Below are 21,687 nucleotides of genomic sequence, written 5' to 3' on the forward strand. Positions count from 1 at the left end.
CAACAGCTATGTAAAGAAAGAAGCCTCTGCACCTTCTGACACATCTATAAATAAAGCAAGTGAGAGTACAACCTCAGTGTCACTCAGCATAGCTGGAGAAAGTTCTCACCACACATCCATGATTGTGCCAGTATGGGTGTCAACAAAGAGTAATCCATGCACGGAAAGGCTAGTATATGCTCTCCTAGATACCCAAAGTGACACCACATTCGTTGATCAGGGTGTAAGTGACATTTTGCAAGCTGAAAAGTACCCAGTGAAGCTGAAGTTGACTACTATGAGTGGAAAGGGCGCAATCTTCCAAAGTGAAAGGGTATCAGGGCTTTGTGTGAGAGGCTATAGCTCAGCCATACACATTGATCTTCCACCAGCCTATACAAAAGATTGTATACCCGTAAACCACATGCACATCCCCACTTGTGAGTCAGCCAAGAAATGGGCCCATCTTTCAGACATAGCCGATGAGATCCAACCATACAAAGACTGCGAAATAGGACTGCTGATAGGCTACAACTGCCCAAGAGCAATGGCACCAAAGCAGGTTATACTGGGAGGAGACGACGAACCCTTTGCCATTCGCACAGACTTAGGATGGAGTGTTGTGGGGCGTTCTTCACCCGCAATGGATTCTCCCCCTCTCACTAGCTTATATCATCGCATTTCTGTCAAAGAGGTGCCTCTTGTAACTCCTGCAGATGTCATTCGTGTTCTAGAGTCTGACTTCAAGGATGGAAGGGATGACAGCAAGACGGTGTCTCAAGATGATGTCATGTTCCTGAACAAGCTGGGTTGTGGTATACAGAAGAATGCTGAGGGTCATTATGAAATGCCTCTCCCCTTCAAAAGAAGACCCAGTCTACCAGACAACAAAAATCTGGCTATCCTGCGACTCAACCACCTTAAAAGGAAATTGTCAAAGGACCAGAAGTACAAGGAACACTATGTCAAGTTCATGGAGGATGTCATTAGTAAGCGAGATGCAGAAGAAGTACTTGACATTGGACTTGAAGGTGAGAAATGGTATATCCCACACCATGGCGTATACCATGCGAAGAAGCAGGACAAGCTTCGAGTAGTGTTTGACTGTTCGGCACAATATAAAGGAACCAGCTTAAATGACCATCTTCTCTCTGGGCCCGACCTGATAAACAACTTAATTGGCATTCTTATCAGGTTTCGACAACACCCCATTGCATTAATGTGCGATGTTGAAAAGATGTTCCACCAGTTCCATGTACATGAAACTGACAGAGACTTTCTGCGCTTTCTTTGGTGGAGTAATGGAGACTTTAGCACTGAACCCAAGGAGTTCCGTATGAGGGCACATCTATTTGGTGCTGTTTCCTCCCCTGGGTGTGCCAACTACGGACTGAAATACCTGGCCAAGGAGAACAAGGACCAATATCCTCTCGGTGCTCAGTTTGTTACAATGGACTTCTATGTGGATGATGGGGTGGTATCTGTGAATAATGTCGAAAATGCCATTCAGGTCGCAAGAGAAGCACGTGATCTTTGTGCCAAGGGCAGTCTTAGATTACACAAGTTTGTGTCCAATGATCGAGCTGTCTTAGAGAGCATACCACCATCCGAGCGATCAGCTGATGTGGGGAACCTTGACCTCGCCTTTGATGACCTGCCACTGGAGAGGGCACTAGGTGTCCAGTGGGACCCACAGTCTGACCATTTCAAGTTCAGTGGCAGCCTTAAAGAACAGCCTGCAACTCGCCGTGGAGTTTTATCCACAGTTGCTTCTCTGTACGACCCATTGGGATTTGTAGCTCCATTTGTGCTCAACGGGAAAATGATACTTCAAGAGATGTATAGGTGGGGAACAGGCTGGGATGATCATATGGGAGATGAACTTCAACCAAAATGGGAGCGCTGGAGAAAAGATCTAGCCATCCTGAACCAGGTCACCATACCCTGTAGTTATACACCTGTTGGATTTGGTAAAATTACCAAGACTGAACTGCATCATTTTTCTGATGCAAGCACAAGAGGATATGGCCAGTGTTCGTACTTGAGGTTTTACAATGAAAGAGGAGATGTGCACTGTGCCCTTGTCATTGGGAAATCCAGAGTAGCTCCAACAAAGGTCACGACCATCCCTAGGCTGGAATTAACTGCTGCTCTTGTTTCAGTGAAGATAAGCAGCATGCTCAAAGAAGAATTTTGTTCTTCTGGACAGACTCCAAAGTGGTTTTGGGGTACATAAGGAATGAAGCAAGACGTTTTCACACATTCGTCGCAAACCGAGTTCAGAAGATTCACCTTGGCTCACATCCACAACAATGGAGGTATGTTGCGTCCAATGAGAATCCTGCAGATCATGCCTCCAGGGGCCTTACCCTCAGAGAACTCCTCGCATCCACCTGGCTCACGGGTCCGGAGTTCTTGTGGAAAGCAGAATTTCAACTGCCAGCAGATGAGACTCCAGAGCTGGATATAGGAGATCCTGAAGTTAGAGCTGCTCAGTCTTTAACAACTGAAACAACAAAGCAATTTAACATAGCTGATCGCCTGTCTAGGTTTTCTTCGTGGTCACAGGCAGTTAGAGCGGTAGCATGTATCCTCAGATGCATCAGCAAGAACAAATCAAACAGCCTCACTACAGTGGAGGAAAGAGAAAATGCAGAGAGTGTCATTATCAAGAATCTACAGGGAGAAGCCTTTCAAAATGAGTTGGGTCTTCTGAGCAAAGACATTCCTCTACCATCCAACAATAGGTTGCACCGATTAAATCCATTCATTGACAGGGACGGGGTGCTTAAGGTGGGAGGAAGATTATGTCTTGACAATTCATTCAAACATCCCATAATTCTCCCCAAAGATCACCACATCACAAGGCTCATCATCGCTTACCATCATGAAAAGGTGGAACATCAAGGCAAAGGTCTCACCCTTAATGAAATAAGGGCAAATGGTTACTGGATGCCAGGAATCGGACGTACATTAGCATCTTATATTCGTCGCTGCGTAAACTGCAGAAAGCTCAGGAAACCTGTAGAGGAGCAAAGGATGGCCGACTTACCCCCTGAGCGCGTAGAACAGTCTGCTCCATTTACCTATTGTGGAATGGACTGCTTTGGCCCCTTTCCTACAAAACAAGGGCGGAAAGTGTACAAAAGATATGGTCTTATCCTCACTTGCTGTTACTCAAGGGCGATCCACATTGAGATGCTCGATGACATGTCGACCGATGCATTCATCAATAGCCTTCGATGTTTCATTGCTATCCGTGGTGCAGTACGACAGATAAAATCAGATCAAGGGATCAACTTTGTCAGAGCAAAACGTGAACTCAAGGAATCCCTTAACGAAGTGGACCCAGGACGCATAGCTACATTCCTGGCAGAGAAGTAGTGCGACTTTATCATGAATGCGCCATGTTCAAGTCATGCTGATGGTGTCTGGGAGAGACAAATCAGGACAGTCAGAAATGTTCTCCGGTCCACAATTGCTCTCTCATCAGACAAGCTAAATGATGCCTCCTTACGAGCCTTCCTGTATGAAGCTATGGCTATTGTGAATAGCCGTCCACTTACAGTTGACAATCTCACAGACCCAGACAGCCTTGAACCTCTTACCCCTAATCATCTCCTCACCCAAAAGTCCAACAAAGCTCTACCACCACCTGGTGAATTTATTAGAGAGGACATGTATGGAAGGAAGAGATGGCGACATGTCCAGTATCTAGCTGAACAGTTTTGGAGCAGATGGCGCAAGGAATACCTCGCCACCATTGCTACCAGACAGCGCTGGCACTCGCCCAGGAGAAACGTCCAACCTGGTGACATTGTGATTTTAAGAGATGACAATCTACCCAGATATGAATGGCGACTAGGCAGAGTGTCAGAGACCACCCCTGATAAGGATGGGCTCGTTCGTAGAGTGCGAGTACAATTGGGTGATAGGCGTCTAGGTAAAAAGGGTGAACGTCTGAGCAAGTTGTCAGTCGTAGAACGGCCAGTTCAGAAGCTGATCCTCTTGCTGGAGACAAGTTGAACTCTTTCCTTAACTCTCCTCATGACTCCCATTCTCGCAAATTTATTTGTTTATCTAATGTTTTGGTACGGTTCGAGTTATGTTCTCACTCATAATTTTAGAATGGAATCAATAGGGAATCATTCATGCTTATAGGCTTCAAGCTCTGTTATAAGTCATTAATGATTGGTGGGAGTGTAACTGAAGTTTAAGTTGACACTATGCATATTGAATTTACTGTCCTGCAGTTTTCCTTTGTTATTTATTTTCTATCATTCTGTGATGAATGACTGCAAATATGGAAGGACTTTTATTTTGACACTGTTTGGAAAAAGTGAGTGAATGACTCATGCAGTTTAGCAGAACAGGCGCGAAGGCTGAAGGAGACAGGGAAGGGAGGAGAGAGAGGATATTCAGGAGAAACACGGCAATTTATGCCCCTAGCTAGAGTGGGAACAAGGTATTTTGTTCATAAACAGTGTTTTTGTAGCACATATGTATATTATCTGTGACATTTGTGAAAATTGTAATTTGTTTTTGTTTCTTTCATAGCTCTTACGGTGTGTTTGTGAGACCACACAGCATTAAACCTTCATAAACCATCAGTTGGCTTTACTATTTTCTGGCTGGGGGGCTACAGAGAATCTTAATAAGTTGATGATGAACCTGCGCAGCACTCAGCCACATTTTGTCTGCTGCATTATACCAAATGAGACAAAAACACCAGGAATAATGGATGTGTTTTTGTTCTTCATCAGCTGCTCTGTAACAGAGTGCTGGAGGGGATCAGAATCTGCAGGAAAGGATTTTCCAACCGCATCCTATATGCAGACTTTAAACAGCGGTACCATATTCTGAACCCTCACGCTATCCCTGATGATAAGTTTGTAGACAGCAGGAAAGCAGCTGAAAAGCTGTTAGCTTCACTGGACATCAACCACAACCAGTACAAATTTGGACACACAAAGGTGTTCTTTAAAGCACGACTTCTGGGGCAGCTGGAGGAGATGAGGGACGAAAGGCTGGCAAAAATTCTTGCGCTGTTGCAGGCTGTCAGCCAACAGAAAATTATGAGGATGGAGTTCCAGAAGATGATTGAAAGTAACCTCTGGGTATTATGTCCATCCTTGAAGAAGAGTGCATGTTCCCCAAGGCCACCGACAATAGCTTCAAGGCCAAGCTGTATGATAATCACCTCAGCAAATCTCCAAACTTCCAAAAGCCCAGACCTGACAAGAAGAGTCAGGAGACTAGAGCTTCAGCATTGACTGGAGTTTATTTCCACATACAGAGCGCAGTGGATCAACAGTCAATCGGCAGGATCAGGAGTCTAGTCTAACAAGAATATTTTGGAAGAACCTTACATACATTGAAAAACTAAGGAGGGGGAAAAGGAGTTTGAGGAGGGATAAGGAAGGGTTGCAGAAGGAGAGATGTAGGGGGTCGATATAAGGGGGTGGGGGGTGATTGTTATCACCTTAAGGTCGTGAGACAAAGGGTCATTTCAATACAAAAAGAGATAGGGTGCAAGGAGAGAGTGTGAGAGTTCTTACCGCTTAGGCAAGCGAAAGACCATTTGCTAGCACTGGTTAAGATTGTAAGAAAATAACAGAGCATGAAGAGGGAATTACTTTAGAAAGGAAAATGACATATGGTGACCATATTTTCTCTCACTAGGGATATCAACATATATTTTTATATATACTTCCTTTATCCTGACACACTAGGTCATCTCGACCAAGTATTGAGTGCTCTCCTCATTAATTTTGATTTATGGACTAACTTCTACCAGCTCTTATCTATTTCGTTCACTAGCGGCTGGCTTGTTTTCCCTGAATGTGCAGCGCTTCTCAGGCTGCTAGGCCAGGTGCACTCACCATCAAAGATCTCCTTTCATAACCTACAGTATCTGCTCCTGGAGCGGAAAAAGCCCGTATTTGGAAGTTTTGGGCCTGCTGTGCCAGCAAATGGGTCTGTTTCTCTCTATGTCTGTTTCTCTCTGTTAAATGCTCATAACTCTGTCTTTAATCATTTCAAAGTTAATGATTATTACAAAAGATTTATTAAAAGCTGATTTAAGGACATATTACTTAAAAAAAACCCAACATCCCCTACTATTTCATGAAAAGCTAATCATGAGATTCCATACTTATCAGCTCATTTGCATAGATTGCATAGATTATGGGTGCCATGGTTACATGTGAAAAAATACAAAGTTTGTGAAACTACTTGTGAATATAAGTCATACTAATATCAAACCTGGTTAGTAAAGTGAGATTAAGTACATCAAACTGATTAATAAACAATATTAATGTAAGTGTTTAAAGTTAAAATTTCAAATAAGAATTAAATCAAGTAAAACTTCAAAAATTATAAAAGTAAAAGTGTTATGGATTGTTATATCCTAAAAGGGTGCATAATTGATTACGTGAGGACATATTTCTTCTAGGACATAACTCTTCAAAAAACCCTGACAACTCTGTCATGTATTCAAGCTATGAGGAAAAAGTGATATTACTGTAGGAATTTGGAGTAATGGTGTTGCAAATTTGTGAAAAAATGTCTGTGTGATTCTATATATATATCACTATTTGAAGTTGCATATAACAGTAAGTGTTTTCATATCTGACCATCATAGTCCTGAAGCACAGTCTGTCATATACTCATGTTATGAGGAACAAGTGATATTACAGTAGGAATTTGGAGTAATAGGATGGCAAACTTGTGAGGAGTGTGAATTCGTTTCTCTATAGACCAATATTTAATGTCCCATAAAAGAGGCAAATCAGAGTGGTATCATGTCACACCACGATATTCATGAAGAACACTCTCTTATGAATTAATATTATGAGGCACAAGTGATATTACTCTAGGAATCATGAGTAATGGGATGGCAAACTTGTGAAAAGTGTCTGTGTGCTTCTGTATATACCACTATTTGAAGTCCCATAAAACAGGCAAATCAAAGTGTTATCATATCTGACAATTATAGTCCTGAAGCACAGTCTCTCATATACTCATGGTATGAGGAACAAGTGAAATTACAGCAGGAATTTGGAGTAATGGGATGGCAAACTTGTCAAAAGTGTCTGTGTGATTCTATCTATACCACTATTTGAAGTCCCATAAATCATGCAAATCAAAGTGTTATCTTATGTGATCATCATATTCCTAAAGCACAGTCTCTCATATACTCAAGGTATGAGGAAAAAGTAATATTACTTTAGGAATTTGGAGTAATGGGATGGCAAACTTGTGAGGAGTGTGAATTTGTTTCTCTATGGACCACAATTTGACGTCCCATAAAAGAGGCAAATCAGAGTGTTTTCATATCAGACCACAATATTCCTAAAGAAAACTCTCTCATGTATTCATGTTATGAGGAACAAGTGATAATACAGTAGGAATTTGGAGTAATGGGATAGCAAACTTGTGAAAGTTGTCTGTGTGATTCTGTATATAGAAGTATTTGAAGTTCCGTAAAAAAAGGCAATCAAAGTGTTATCATATTCGACCACCATATCCCTAAGGAACCCTCTCTCATGTACTCATGATATGAGGAACGACTGGTTTTACTGTAGGAATTTGGAGCAGTCGGATGGCAAACTTTTGAAAAGTGTGAATACTTTTCAGTATAGACCACAATTTGAGGTCACATAAAATAGGCAAATCAGACTGTGATCATATCAGACCACCATATTCCCGAAGAACACTCCCTCATGTATTCATGCTATGAGGAACAAGTGATATTACAGTAGGAATTTGAAGTAACGGGATGGCAAACTTGTGAAAGTTGTCCGTGTGATTCAGGAATATAGAAGTATTTGAAGTTCCGTAAAAAAAGGCAATCAAAGTGTTATCATATGAGACCACCATATTACCAAAAAACACTGTATCATGTACTCATGGTATGAGTACCAAGAGATTTTACTGTACAAATTTGGAGTAATGGGGTGGCAAACTTGTGAAAAGTGTCTTTATGATTTTGTATATACAGCTAATTGAAGTCCCATAAAACAAGCAAATCAAAGTGTTATCATATCTGACTATCATATTCCTAATGCACAGCCTCTCATATACTCATGGAATGAGGAACAAGTGATATTACTGTAGGAATTTGGAGTAATGGGATGGCAAACTTGTGAGGAGTGTGAATTTGTTTCTCTATAGATCATTGAAATAACATTCCTAAATCAGTCAAGCTGCCACCTTCATATCACTGCATCACTATCTACTTATACCTAGGCCAGAGAAAGAGCTTCTTCACAAAAAGATTTCTCATAACTTGCTCAACTTGGCAGAAGCCAGTGGAGAAAGCTGTCACTTTGTCTGTGATGGCTTTGATGAACCCATTCTTGTTATTTTGTCGGTATAGTCTTAGAATAAAGGCTTCCTGGCAGGAGTCAATTGTCTTATGGGCAGACCAGGATAAGCATGCGGTTATGCACCATTCCAGTGCAGTAGGGGGCGCTGATGGTGCATTACCGTATGCTTCTTCGAGCCGTTGTGTCACGTGATATCAAGCGTCTGGGTTTTATTTTTAAACCTTTTCAATGCGATACTGTGTTGAGTCTGTATTTAATGGGTTGTTCAGAGTAAGATGGTAATAGTTAGCTTGTTAGTTCGTTAAACACGTATAAAAGACTTGCGGACGTGAGCCAAAGCTGACTCTAATTATTATTAAATATAGAGCATCCAGACTTTGTTGACCGCCTGCAGCCTGAGAGAGATGGCGGGACCTCTGCTACAGTATGAAACCGAAATGTTTCTGAGCCTCTTCAGCACTGATGGTTTACTCGTGTCTGCTGAAGGACTCGGTATTGACCGTGTTTTACTGCAGTTTATGAAGGTTTACTCCGAGGAAGGAAGTCTAGTGCTGTTGCTGAACACAACCACCCCTGAGCAGGTAATATAACAATGCTACATTGCAACTAACAGTAAACAAACCTGTATTTTCAAAGTAGTGTAATACAGCTACAGTAAAGTCTATGCGCAATAAGTTTTAGCCACCTTTGTGTGAGGCGGGTGTTGCTAGACTTTGAAAAATATTCAAATCACACCTTTCAAAGTAAAAGAAAACGGGAGTCTGTCCCATCTACTGTGGGCATGTGCTGATTGGCCTGTTGATAAATTTGTATAGTTACACCTTGGGTGGTGTAACTGTTATTTTATATTGTTTTGCTAAAAGCAGTAGTCCCGTGTCACTGAAAGACAAGACTGTTGAGTCTAGTATGACGAATTAAGTGACAACTCACTATGTAAACATATAATGTGGTCTATATATATGCATTATTTTAGATGAGCTCAACAAACAAATGAGAAAATGCCACATCTGGACATATGGTTAAATATCCTGCAATAAGTACCAGGTGCTTCTGGTAATTCAATGTTAATTTGTAGGAGTATGTTTGAATGCGAGTTAACTAATGGTGGTAAATCCTGCAGGAATACTTCACAGAGCAGTTGAGAGCTGAGGGGGTGAGTCATCTTCCCCAGACTGTGAACAGTGATGTACAGAGTAGTGAGCGCTACCATGTTTACACACAAGGAGGAGTGCTGTATGTGACCAGCCGCATCCTGGTGGTCGACTTCCTCACCGACAAGATTCCTGCTCACCTCATTTCAGGTAATATGCATACTAGGGTTGCACTGAAATGGATTTTATTGCATTTTAATATAGGCTCTATACTATACTAAATACTATAATCCATTTTTAAATGCTGTAAGCAGATTATTTCAATGAGTTTGAAAAAAAATAAAAATAAAGGCCCTCCATTGTTGATTATACATGCACCAGTATGTGGCTTAGCACAAATTATATCACTTAAAATTATTGACTGTAGTTCCAGTACCAGACTGATAGTAATAACTAGATGTGCATTTCCTGAAGGAAGTCACGATATTCATAAAAATAAACCTATTATTGCATGTTATTACTATAATATTACAATTTTGCTGGAAATCTCCTATGTATCATATGTAGTACATTATTCCAAACAATTTTGCAAATGCATGTTTATTACAAAACTGTAAAGTTTTTTGTAATTATTAACTGTTCGAAAACCATACTTTTCAAACTAGTGTCTGGATTTTGATCCAAACCTTTTGAAATTAGTCTAGAATAACTAGCAGGTAAATAGCAAAAACATGTTGAGGTCTACAGATAAACAATTGATGCCATGTGACTTTCTAATTACATGTTATGTCAGAAATTGTACTGTTTGTCTGGTGTTTTGGCTTATTCATTCAAAGACTACATTATACAAAGGCTTATTATACAAAGGTCAAAAGGTCAATCTGACCAAAACTTGGTAAATGCATTTGCTAAAGGTCCCTGATCAATACCAAATTGAGGCCTGTTCACAAATTCTGACCCAGTTTCACTGAGCTGCTCTACACCAAAAGGACCCGTTATGAGTGCATTAGACCTCACATTAAGTCAAAGGATTAAATATAGAACCAAACCTCTGTGCAAGTGCTACTGTGTGAAAAATGCTAATATTAGTCATGTAGTTTTGACATTTATGTTGACAACCTCTTGGATATTCTACAAACCAGTGTGTATCATTACATATGAATAGAAACATATGTGTTTAAAGACCTCTGCGTATTGTTTATGGCAACTGAAGGCCTTTTGATTAACTGACATCCTTTCAGTTCTATTCACTCTGCCTATAAATTAGACCCAAACAGCTTGAGGCCTTTTTAGGCATAATGGGCTAAACCTGCAGAAGGGCCCGTACTGCTGGTGCGTACTTGAACCCGCTCGTTGCCGTTTGCGGCTATATTTACATTTCTGATTTAACAGGGAAAACATATTAGTGCCGTTATATTGTGCACCCTTTCTATATACAGTTATTTTACTCTGCATTGTTTGTTGCTTATTTAATGGAATGACAGTTGTGAAATGGTTGACATGCACTCTACTGTTACTCTTGCAGGGATCCTGGTCTACCGTGCCCATAAGATCATTGACTCCTGTCAAGAAGCCTTTATTCTGAGACTGTACCGACAAAAGAACAAGACTGGGTTCATCAAAGCCTTCACAGATAAAGTGACAGCTTTCTCCACTGGCTTCTGCCAAGTTGAGCGAGTTATGAGAAACCTTTTTGTGAAGAAGCTCTTTCTCTGGCCTAGGTATAAGTAGATAATGATGCAGTGATATGAAGGTGGCAGCTTGACTGATTTAGGAAATTCTGAGACTGTTTCCAAATGTAAAAATAAAAGCATGTTTGTGTATTGTTTTTATTATCTATATCCTACTACTGTGTACGTTGTTTCTACTGTTTGAAAAAATAATTCTGAATCATGCCAAAATAATCAGGTTTGTTGTGAACTTTGAGATTTCATGAGGCACTGAACAATTTCCCAGTGTACTTGTTGTAGTATGAGAGAATTACAACCCTAATATATCTACAGTAGGCATTTTGAAAATTGTTCCCTTGTTTCAGTAGTATGTTTCTTTGTGTGTTGGTCTCACTCAGGTTTCAAGCATCTGTGAGCACTGTTCTGGATCGACACAAGCCTGATGTGGTGGAGCTGCACGTGCCTTTGACTTCTGCCATGAGGGCCATCCAGAGCTCCATTCTAGACATCATGAACGCCTGCCTGAAGGAGCTCAAGCGATACAATCCAACTCTCGAGGCTGAGGACCTGTCTCTGGAGAATACACTTGGCAATGCCTTTGAGAAAGTGAGAACGTTAGCTATAGCCACTATGCTCATGTATTGAAGGTCTAAAACTATGACTGCTTTATGATTCTATTTACTGCTTATTATTTATGATTCACTGTAAAATTAAAAATTTCACCAAAGCTTGATTTATTTTGTTTGATTCAGAATTAGTTTTGAATCTACACTGAAGATGCAAATGTGTCTGGAGGAAGTATTTAAACATTAGGGGAGTATAGTTAACAGTAAACACAAACAGACACAGATTTGTGGGACACTTATGTCTGCAAAAGAGTCAGAGATTTTTATTTTATTTTTATACTTGTGTGTGTATTTCAGTGATGATGATAATGATGATTATTATTATTATTATTGTCCAGAATAACCTTCCAAAAGGCAGTACAGTTTTATCCATACCTTTTTTTTTTTAATTATTATTTATTTATTTTAACTCCAGAGTGCTTTTCTGTATGATGTAGTAAAAATTTTAATGTGCCTGTACAGTGCACTTGTCTGAAGACTACCTACATTAGTTCATTACCAAAATAAGCACATGTTTATGGGATGTTTAGTTTTCTGTGCTGTTTGTTTAGACCATTCGACATTACCTAGATCCCTTTTGGCATCAGCTGGGGACCAAGACCAAATCTCTGGTGCAGGATCTGAAGATTTTACGCAGTCTGCTCCTCTACCTCACCCAGTATGACTGTGTCACTTTCCTCAACCTGCTGGAGTCTCTGCGCTCCAGCCAGAAAAACTTTGGCAGTAACTCGGGTACGGCTGATGGAGCTGTTTTGATACAGCGGATATTTATCAAAGGAGTGCAAGAAGAAAAGCACCTGATCCTCTTTGTGATCTCTTCTCTATCTCTGTAGGATGGCTGTTTCTGGACTCAAGTACATCTATGTTTGTGAATGCCCGTAGCCGTGTTTATCGAATGTATGAAGGAAAAAAGAAGCTTAAAGTTGGAGAAGTGGACCAAAACCCGTGTGCCTCTGGTATGCTGTTTCAACTGTTGTTTCAGTAGATGGGCTGGGCAAAGTCTCTGAAAGGCCTTTTTCAATTTGCATGATGGACAATGTGATCAGTCATAACATAGTAGGACCATCATATCAGTTCAGTTAAATTCAGAGCAATTCATAAGCAGCTTTCCCTGTCCAAGTTACGATATAACGCCGACCTGACGGCATTACAGTGAATTCACTGGGCAGAATATAATCGGATTAAGTGATAATTCCTTTTGCTTTCTGAGGCACTTGTTTCCCCCAACAGAGCCCAGGTCTTGGATTCCAGTTATCTTTGAACAGGTTTTACAATACCATTCAGGATATTCTTGGAAGCTAGAAAGCTTCCAGCTGTCTGTATACATAATAAAAAGCAAAGACGACAGGACATAACCCTGAGGTGCACCTGTATTTGAGACCATGTTGCTGACCCTTCACCCAGACTTGCTGAATTCTCTCGGTCTAAAAATCTAAAAGCAACACCAACAGCTGATCATGTAATTAAAAATAAAAAGCTAGTCACTCAATCAAAATATGAGACTGGAGCTGAAGGAAAAAATAAGCGAATAAGAGTCTCACATGAGATTTGGGTCTGTCAAGGTGCATATACAACCTATCAACGATAAAATGTTTTGGATCCTCTACAACCTTACCAGTTTGGTAGGCAAACTGACCTAATTTGCTACCAATGAGAGCGAGAACCATTTCTTTTAACATATTTTCAAAACTTTTTAGAACAAGGGATATGAGTGCAACCTGTCTAAACTCACTTAGTTCCTTCAATTTTGGAGTAGGTATTCTAGTAGACATTTTCCAGATTTTAGGTATCTGACCACGTTCAATACACAACTGGAAAAGTGTAGTAAAAACCTTGCAAAGCTGGTCAGTGGAAATAGCATCAGGACCAACAGCTTTGTTCATATGCACCCTCCTAAATAGACCCATAACACATTTCTGAGTCATCACAATCTCATTCTGAGATACGAGAGACTCTCTAAGCTTAGAAACCTTCTCAGAAAACTCAGGCCTTTCAAAACGAGAAAAAAATGTATAGAAGGCATTTGGTAATTCAGAATCATCCACTACATTTATCCTAATAAGTTGTTGTGACTTATTTACTCCTTGATTGATAGAGGCCATGTTAATACCTTGTCAGGTTTTTCTAAGATTATCCCTGCCTTTCTATTGTTTCCCTATATTTCATTTTTGCCCTCCGTATTTCATTTCGCACTTCTCTGGAGATAAGCTTCTTCTCCAGCGGATTTCCGGTATAAGAAACATCTGTACAACCAAACATGCTTGATGAGAGGAAATACTTCTGACCATTTTTACTTTTCTCTCCTTACGCTCAAGGCGTCTGAAAGACGATTTATAAATAGGCATCAAATACACACTATTGTGATAGAATGCACCAAAAGAAGGTATCGACAAGGATTTATAAGCACCAACTAGAGAACCATAACAAAGATTGAACATAGAGTTTCGTGTGGTGGTGCAACTCGCATATGTTCATATGTCCTAAGAGTTTTTAGTTTACAGTGGTTAAAATCACCAAGAATAAAATTGAGATCACTGGACAAATTGAGTCCAACCTATGCATTACATCGCCAGTCAGCTGGGCAGCTACAGATGCATTAGCTCGTGTTTGTATTAACACAAAAAAAAAATCCTGTTGAAATTAGTGAGGTGAATAATAAGGATGAAGTGAAATTGTCACCAGTTCAATATCTGGTGTACACATCCTCCCCAGAACCAGGACAGTGTTACAGTAACTCTTGTTAATGTAGAAGCACACACTTACTCCATAGTGCTTGTTGGGTGACCAGTCCAGTTTAAATGGGCTAGCTATCTATCTAATATATATTTATATCTATCTATAAATATCTCCACAGCCTCGATTATAACTTGTTGCTTCAGTAGTTCTCAAAACATTTTAGGTGCCATTTGTCATGTTACCAGTCATATTTGTGGCTGTGATAGTAGTAAAATCTACAACCACCTCCTGAGTAGTCCTAGCATGATAAAATACCCACTTATTGTAACTGCACTAAGAAGCCATTAAAACTAGTAAAGGATGAACAGGATTGTATTGTACTGCACAGCCCAGTGGAAATGCACAATATCTCACTCATTCATGTTTTTTTTTGTACCATTAAATATGCATGTACTATCAAGTAACAAAGTTGTTGATTATCATCTCTAAGTAAAAAGTAAAATTCATAGTTAGATCTGTTGACATTGTGATGGTGCTGTCAACTTGCTCAAGCCTAAGATGTAGGCCTTCTACTGGTACAAAAGGATGTCAGATATAAAATGTAATTTTGTGTGTGTGTGAAGCGCCTTTGAAAAGAGAGTGTGTGCTGGAGAAGAATCCAAAATGGGAGGCTTTGACCGAGGTTCTACAAGAAATTGAGCAGGAAAATAGTAGGTCTGAGCATGAACCAGGTAAGGCTGTTACACATGGAGCAATAGATTAATTCACAATTTCAGATGTTTGTGCTTGTCTGGCTTTGAGATGTTTGTACGTGTGTGTTTGTTTTCCAGGACATGTCCTGATATGTGCTAGTGATGACAGGACATGCGCTCAGCTGAAGGAGTATATCCAGAGAGGAGCAGACTCTTTACTTAACCGCCTTTATTCACGCACTTTTGGAAAAGATGAGCCAGCAGCAGCGCATGATAAATCTAAGCAAGGTAACAGCTGGCCCAAAAAAGGCATAGGAAAATCCTTAAATGGCAAGAAATCTAAAGCCAAAAACACTAAATCCAGCACAAAGAAACAGAAACTTTCACTGACCCTCACACAAATGGCAGGGCAGGAGAAAGAAGTTGAAACAGCACAGATGGGAAGCAGTGGAGATGAGGAAGAACATGAAGTGGAGGAAGAAGAAAAAGGGCGGGAGGAAGAAATTCTTTCTTCAGATTCCTACTATAGTATTGTCAAAGAACCGTTGACTGTCATTCATCCACTGAAAGGATGCTCTGATCCTTACAGTCTAACGAGAGTATTACAGGAAGTGGAGCCCATGTTTGTTGTGCTGTATGATGCTGAGCTCAGCTTTGTGCGCCAGCTGGAGGTTTACAAAGGTAGCAGGCCAGGAAAACCATTAAGGTACTAAATTCTTCACTTTTTTGAACAGACAAAATACATCAGAAAAAGGCTGCAAATCTGTACAATTCAATCGTTTTCAAAAATTGAAAGCCTCTACTTGTTACTATGGTGGCACGGTGGCACTGTGGGTAGCACTGTCGTGTGTGTGTGTGCACACTTTATACATCCATCCATTTTCTAAGCCGCTTCTCCGTCAGGGTCGCGGGGGGGTGCTGGAGCCTATCCCAGCAGTCTTCGGGCGAAAGGCTGGATACACCCTGGACAGGTCGCCAGTCCATCGCAGGGCAGGCAGACAGACAGACAGACAGTCACTCACACCCAGGGGCAATTTAGCATGTCCAATTGGCCTGACTGCATGTCTTTGGACTGTGGGAGGAAACCGGAGAACCCGGAGGAAACCCACACAGACACTGGGAGAACATGCAAACTCCACACAGAGAGGACCCCAGTCACCCGGCAGGGGAATCGAACTTAGGCCCTCTTTGCTATGAGGCGACTGCGCTACCCACCACGCCACCGTAACACCCTTTATACAGTTACTTTAAATTGGTTGTTGTTCACAGGCTCACTGTATTTGGTCTAAATCTGTCTTTTTATGATTCATACAGTTGCCTTATTTATTTTAATTACTCTGATTTATACACTGTCCTTCATAGGGTGTATTTTCTCATTTATGGTGGCTCAACAGAGGAGCAGAGATATCTCACAGCTCTGTGTAAAGAAAAACAAGCATTTGAACATCTGATAAGGTCTGCATAATTTTCTCCATTTCAACTAAATTTTAAAAAATTATTAACTGTTGTTGATTTATGTTTAATGTCATTGTAGCTGAATGTCATCAAACCAGCCATTAGGGGTGTACTTTGTGTACTTCTGGTGCCGGTCCCAAGCCCGGATAAATGGTGAGGGTTGCGTCAGGAAGGGCATCTGGCGTAAAACTTGTAATCTGTGGTGAGAGTAGAGAGCAGGTGGAAGAGAATCTGGAGAGGAGAGGAATGAAGGTCAGTAGAGACAAGACGGAATACATGTGTGTGAATGAGAGGGAGGCAGGTGGAAAGGTGAAGATGCAAGGAGTAGAGGTCGTAAAGGTGGATGACTTCAAATATCTTGGGTCAACCATCCAGAGCAATGGACAGTGCAAAAAAGAGGTGAGGAAGAGGGTGCAGGCAGGATGGAGTGGGTGGAGACGGATGTCAGGGGTGATGTGTGAGAGAAGGATAGCAGCAAGAGTGAAAGGGAAGGTTTACAAGACAGTAGTGCATCCTGCTATGATGTATGGTTTGGAGACTGTGGCTCTGTCTAAAAGACAGGAGGCTGAGCTGGAGGTGGCGGAGATGAAGATGCTGAGATTTTGGTTAGGAGTGACAAGGCTTGACAAGATTAGAAATGAGCAGATCAGGGGGACAGTGAAGGTGGAGCAGTTTGGAGATAAAGCCAGAGAGGCCAGGTTGAGATGGTTTGGACATGTGTTGAGGAGGAATAGTGGATATATTGGGCAAAGAATGTTGGAGATGTAGCTGTCAGGTAGAAGAAGAAGAGGTAGACCTCAGAGAAGGTTTATGGATGTAGTGAAGGTGGACATGGAGATGGTTGGTGTGAAAGTAGAGGAGGCAATGGATATGGCAAGATGGAGGCAGATGATCCGCTGTGGCGACCCCTAAAGGGAGCAGCCGAAAGAAGAAGAAGAAGAAGCCGAATATCATCACTGATTTCTCCACTTTAAGTTATTTTCTTGATGTATTTTGAATTTAGAGAAAAAGCCAGCATGGTAGTTCCAGAGGAGAGAGAAGGCCGAGAGGACACAAACTTGGACCTGGTCCGCAACTCAGATCCTGCTTATGCTGCTACCAACACCCGGAAAGCAGGTAATGTGTTTTTGGCTGATCTAATACATTTGGTGCAGTTTCATTTCAGATTGAATTGCCATTGGTTGAATATTTTTTCAGTATCTATAAATGCATTTGGTAAAGTGTCAAATTAAATGTCATTTATATTTGTGTTTTTGTGTGTTTTTTTTTTTTTTTTTTTTCGTTTCTCAGGTGGACAAGAGGTGGTTGAGGAGCCGTCTCGGGTTATCGTGGACATGAGGGAGTTCCGAAGCGAGCTCCCTTCTCTTTTGCATCGGCGTGGGCTTGACATTGAACCGGTCACGCTTGAGGTGGGCGATTATATATTGACCTCCAATATCTGTGTGGAACGAAAGAGTGTGAGCGATCTCATTGGGTCACTGCAGAGTGGCCGATTGTACACGCAGTGCCTCTCCATGAGCCGCTTCTACCGCCAACCTGTGCTGCTTATTGAGTTTGACCCAGCCAAGCCTTTCTCTCTGGTGGCTCGCAGTGACATGCGCCAGGAAATGTCTGCCAATGACATCACCTCTAAACTGACCCTCCTCACCCTGCATTTCCCCCGCCTCAGACTGCTATGGTGCCCCTCCCCGCATGCCACTGCTGAACTCTTCCAAGAGCTGAAGCACGGCCGGCCAGAGCCAGAGGCTGCTGCTGCCCAGGCTGTCACAGCAGAGTCAGACATGGTGGAGGAATCAGCTGACCTTTACAATGCTGGACCCTATGATTTCCTCATCCGCATGCCCGGAGTGAACGTCAAGAACTTCCGGGGGCTTGTAAAACATGCAGCCAACCTGGCTGAGCTGCTCACTCTAAGCCAGGAGAAACTAAGTGAAATACTGGGCAGCACCAGTAATGCCAAGAAGCTCTATGAATTCTTACACAGCACCATGAATGGAGCTTCTGTTCAGAAGAGCAAACATACTTCAAAGTGATAGACAAGTATAGTGATCTAATCTGAAATTTGAGTAATGTTAAAATTTTAACTGTGCCTTCAGCTACACTTGAGTGGCAGGTGTTTTTGTATAAATGTGTCATGTATTAGTGTACTGTCCATGAATTTTGTCTTTGAACATCTTTGTATTTAAGGATTTTGTTACAAAAATATATGAGGGAAAATAAAATAATTTTGAATTGCATCATCAGATTATTATTTGCCGACTGTAGATGATTGGGTTTTCATTGGAAGCAAATACACTATTTCCAGAAGTGTTCACTTACCGATCCAAATCATTGAAATCAGGTGTTCCAAACAATGGCCACAAGTGTATAAAACCAAGCCTCTAGGCATGCAGCTCCGACACAGCACTCATTTCTGAGCATGAGGTAGGGGTGTGGAATAGATTATTTAACATACTGTGATCTGTAGTAAACACATTCAGATTACATACGTGTTCAACAAACAGCTAGGATTTTCTTCTTAGGGACACAGACAAGGAGGAAAATATGGCTTCACATTAGTGTGGGGACCATAAGCACCATTGAAATAGCAATGCATTGTGACAGAATAATTGATTATTATCAGTATTTTTATGATTTGAAGCCAAGTATTTTACAGTATCATTCACTAGGTGTCAGACAGTTTTCATCTGTGCCAGAAGGGGGCGACAAAGATAAAACCTTTTCACAGACTCTTACAGACAGGGAAAAAAACACATCAAAACAAAAGTGTAAACATTAACACTAAAACTGTTTTATCCAGCCAAGAGCGTCCTGTGACCACTGATGAAGGAGGATGACCAACACAAACTGCAGCAGCAGATGAGCTATCTTCTCTGACTTTACATCTACAAGGTGGACTGACAAGGTAGGAGTGTCTAATAGAGTGGACAGTGAGTGGACACAATGTTTAAAAACTCCAGCAGCACTGCTGTGTCTTATCCACTTGCACCAGCGCAATACACACTGACACCACCCAAATAGTACCTGCTCTGTGGGGGTTCTGACCACTGAAGAACAAAGTATGCAGAGAAACAGATGGGCTACAGTTTATAACTGTAGGACTACAGAGCGAAACTATATGGTCAGTGTAGCTGATAAGAAGGACAATGAGTAGAGATACAAGGAGGTGGATCTAATAAAGTGGCCAGTCTGTGTATTATATTGCATTATATAATATACTACATGGGCCAACTTCTATAGCTGACATATGTGCAATCACAGTAGCTATTTAACTGATAAATACTGATAAAGTTCAAAAACTGATGGTGTGTATATTCACCACCTGTCAGTCTTGCTGTAGACATTCCTCAAGGCTCCTTGACTCCACATTCGTCTTACATTTTTACCTAAAGGACCAGGTTCCTTCTTTTTTCACACTGTTCTAGTCAAATAAACCAGCACTTTAGAACATATATCCTTACAGACTGTATGCACTGTTAGATAACTGCAGCTACCAGTGCTGTCAAGCTAGTTTTAGCCAGTGTTTCACTTCATTGCAGCTTTTGTATTTAGCCGTGTGTAATAAGTTGAATGTAGTTCTACACTGACCCTCCCTGCTCTCCTCCACTGTGAACCTCACTGTAGTTTATTTTTATTTCATTAGTTTATTCTGCTTATTTGCAGGTACAGTCTGATCGGCATAATGCTGAGAGTAATTAACACTCTGGTGGCTAAATAGGGTAAAACAGCAATTTTTACATTTTTTTATTTTTGTTTGTACTCTTTTCACATTTTACTTTTGTTATCGGATAAAACCGACTGTTGAAAGATCTTGGTGATTTATAGACAGATGTGGCTGCATAATTGCTGCATTTATAAGCATCAGTTTTAATATCTTATTGGCCAGTTATAAAGTTGGAAAATAAAAGTGTATGTACTGTGCTGTAATGTCTGAAATGCCACTCTAAACTGAGGGCATTTCAGACATTACAGCACAGTACATACAGTTACGGCAGATTAGACATTAATCATTTTATAGAGATGTTAGAGCTGCATGTGATGATGTCCTGAAAACATTTGTAGTGCACAGAGAAGTTTGAATCTGACACTTCAGTTAAGTCTAGAAAGGCACCTGAACCTTGATGGACTCCGTGGAGAAGCTCATATTCTACATTTTCCTTTAATGCGCTTATAATATGCACAGGTTTATGTATCAAAAACAGTGTTGTTCCCTGTGTGTGAGATGATGCTCTGTTAAAATAAACAGCTTGTCTGTATCCTAAAATTTAAGACCATGTCAATTAAAATGTAAGACATTTTAATGCGTATAAAGGGTTTTAATTTGTAGCATGTAATTTCACATAAATTAAGAAATTTTAATGTAAGAGACATTTCTCTACCCCACAGGGTCATTTTATCACCTTTATTTTGTCACTTTACCAGAATGAACAGAAAGTGGACAACAAAAATGTCACATTATGTACATATTAGTCAGTTGAATAAGATGATTCAAGTCATATTGGGTGCAAAAAATCTATTAGGCCAGTAACTACAGAGCTTCTATCTTTTATCATTAAGAAACACTGGATTAAAAACAATTAATGAACATCATGAAGATCAATACTGCACCCGAAGCAGTATATCAACACTTCTACTCTGTAAGTTTTGGGGATTTGGAGACCCCTCTGGTGGACGTGTGTAACTGCAAGAAGAGTGTGTGGAAGAACATTCTGTAGTATGGGTTGTGCTTCGGCCCCCTTCCCCGAGAGGATGAATCAGATGATTGGAAGAGAGTTCAAAGAGAACTCAGTGTAAACTTGGTGAAGGAGCGTCTTCTGAGGATATGAGTGGATTATCTACTACTGTTATCACACTGTCATCAGTATAATGTTCATTTTGAGGTTATTTGAGACCTAAACATCGAGCCAGACCTTTATTTTGAGTCTGTGTATGTCATGTTATCATGTAAAGTGGATAACATGGTGTGAAAAACTCCCAAATGAATGCCTCTGAACCCCCCCCCCCCCCCCCCCAAATCTTTTTATTGCCTTTTGTAGAATCACAGACATATTACACTTTTCAAGTAAAACAACAAAAAGTGAATTTCTGCATCAATCCCTTATCCTTAAACCTTAACCCACCCACCCCCTTAGAACACCTACTTCCACCAAAGCTGCGCCTGGGGATCA

The 21,687-nt window shown here is 40.8% G+C and overlaps 1 protein-coding gene across 2 annotated transcripts; it reads left to right on the forward strand.

Annotated features, from left to right (window-relative positions):
* Nucleotides 1–8,457: 8,457 nt before the first annotated feature.
* Nucleotides 8,458–18,756, forward strand: ercc4 (excision repair cross-complementation group 4). 2 transcript variants are annotated; one of them, XM_017687890.2, is made up of 12 exons: nucleotides 8,458–8,890; nucleotides 9,430–9,610; nucleotides 10,926–11,121; nucleotides 11,469–11,676; nucleotides 12,248–12,428; nucleotides 12,530–12,652; nucleotides 14,996–15,103; nucleotides 15,203–15,352; nucleotides 15,473–15,770; nucleotides 16,427–16,519; nucleotides 17,523–17,635; nucleotides 17,810–18,756. In XM_017687890.2, the coding sequence occupies exons 1-12, from the start codon at nucleotides 8,714–8,716 to the stop codon at nucleotides 18,550–18,552; spliced, it is 2,571 nt and encodes an 856-aa protein (XP_017543379.1). In that variant the 5' UTR covers nucleotides 8,458–8,713; the 3' UTR covers nucleotides 18,553–18,756. The 2 variants fall into 2 exon arrangements, with proteins under 2 accessions (XP_017543379.1, XP_017543378.1); XM_017687889.2 differs by having other exon boundaries at nucleotides 8,459–8,890; nucleotides 15,203–15,770.
* The last annotated feature ends 2,931 nt before the right edge of the window (nucleotides 18,757–21,687 follow it).

Source organism: Pygocentrus nattereri, chromosome 13, assembly GCF_015220715.1.
Source record: "Pygocentrus nattereri isolate fPygNat1 chromosome 13, fPygNat1.pri, whole genome shotgun sequence".
NCBI classification, from domain to species: domain Eukaryota; kingdom Metazoa; phylum Chordata; class Actinopteri; order Characiformes; family Serrasalmidae; genus Pygocentrus; species Pygocentrus nattereri.

What these genes read in the sequence shown, in the direction of transcription:
- ercc4 (XM_017687889.2), top strand. Translation starts at nt 8,714, where the DNA reads ATGGCGGGACCTCTGCTACAGTATGAAACCGAAATGTTTCTGAGCCTC. An exon ending in AAGCTCTTTCTCTGGCCTAG is followed by an intron (nt 11,122 to 11,468) that starts GTATAAGTAGAT and finishes GGTCTCACTCAG; the next exon opens with GTTTCAAGCATCTGTGAGCA. An exon ending in TAGGTCTGAGCATGAACCAG is followed by an intron (nt 15,104 to 15,202) that starts GTAAGGCTGTTA and finishes TTTGTTTTCCAG; the next exon opens with GACATGTCCTGATATGTGCT.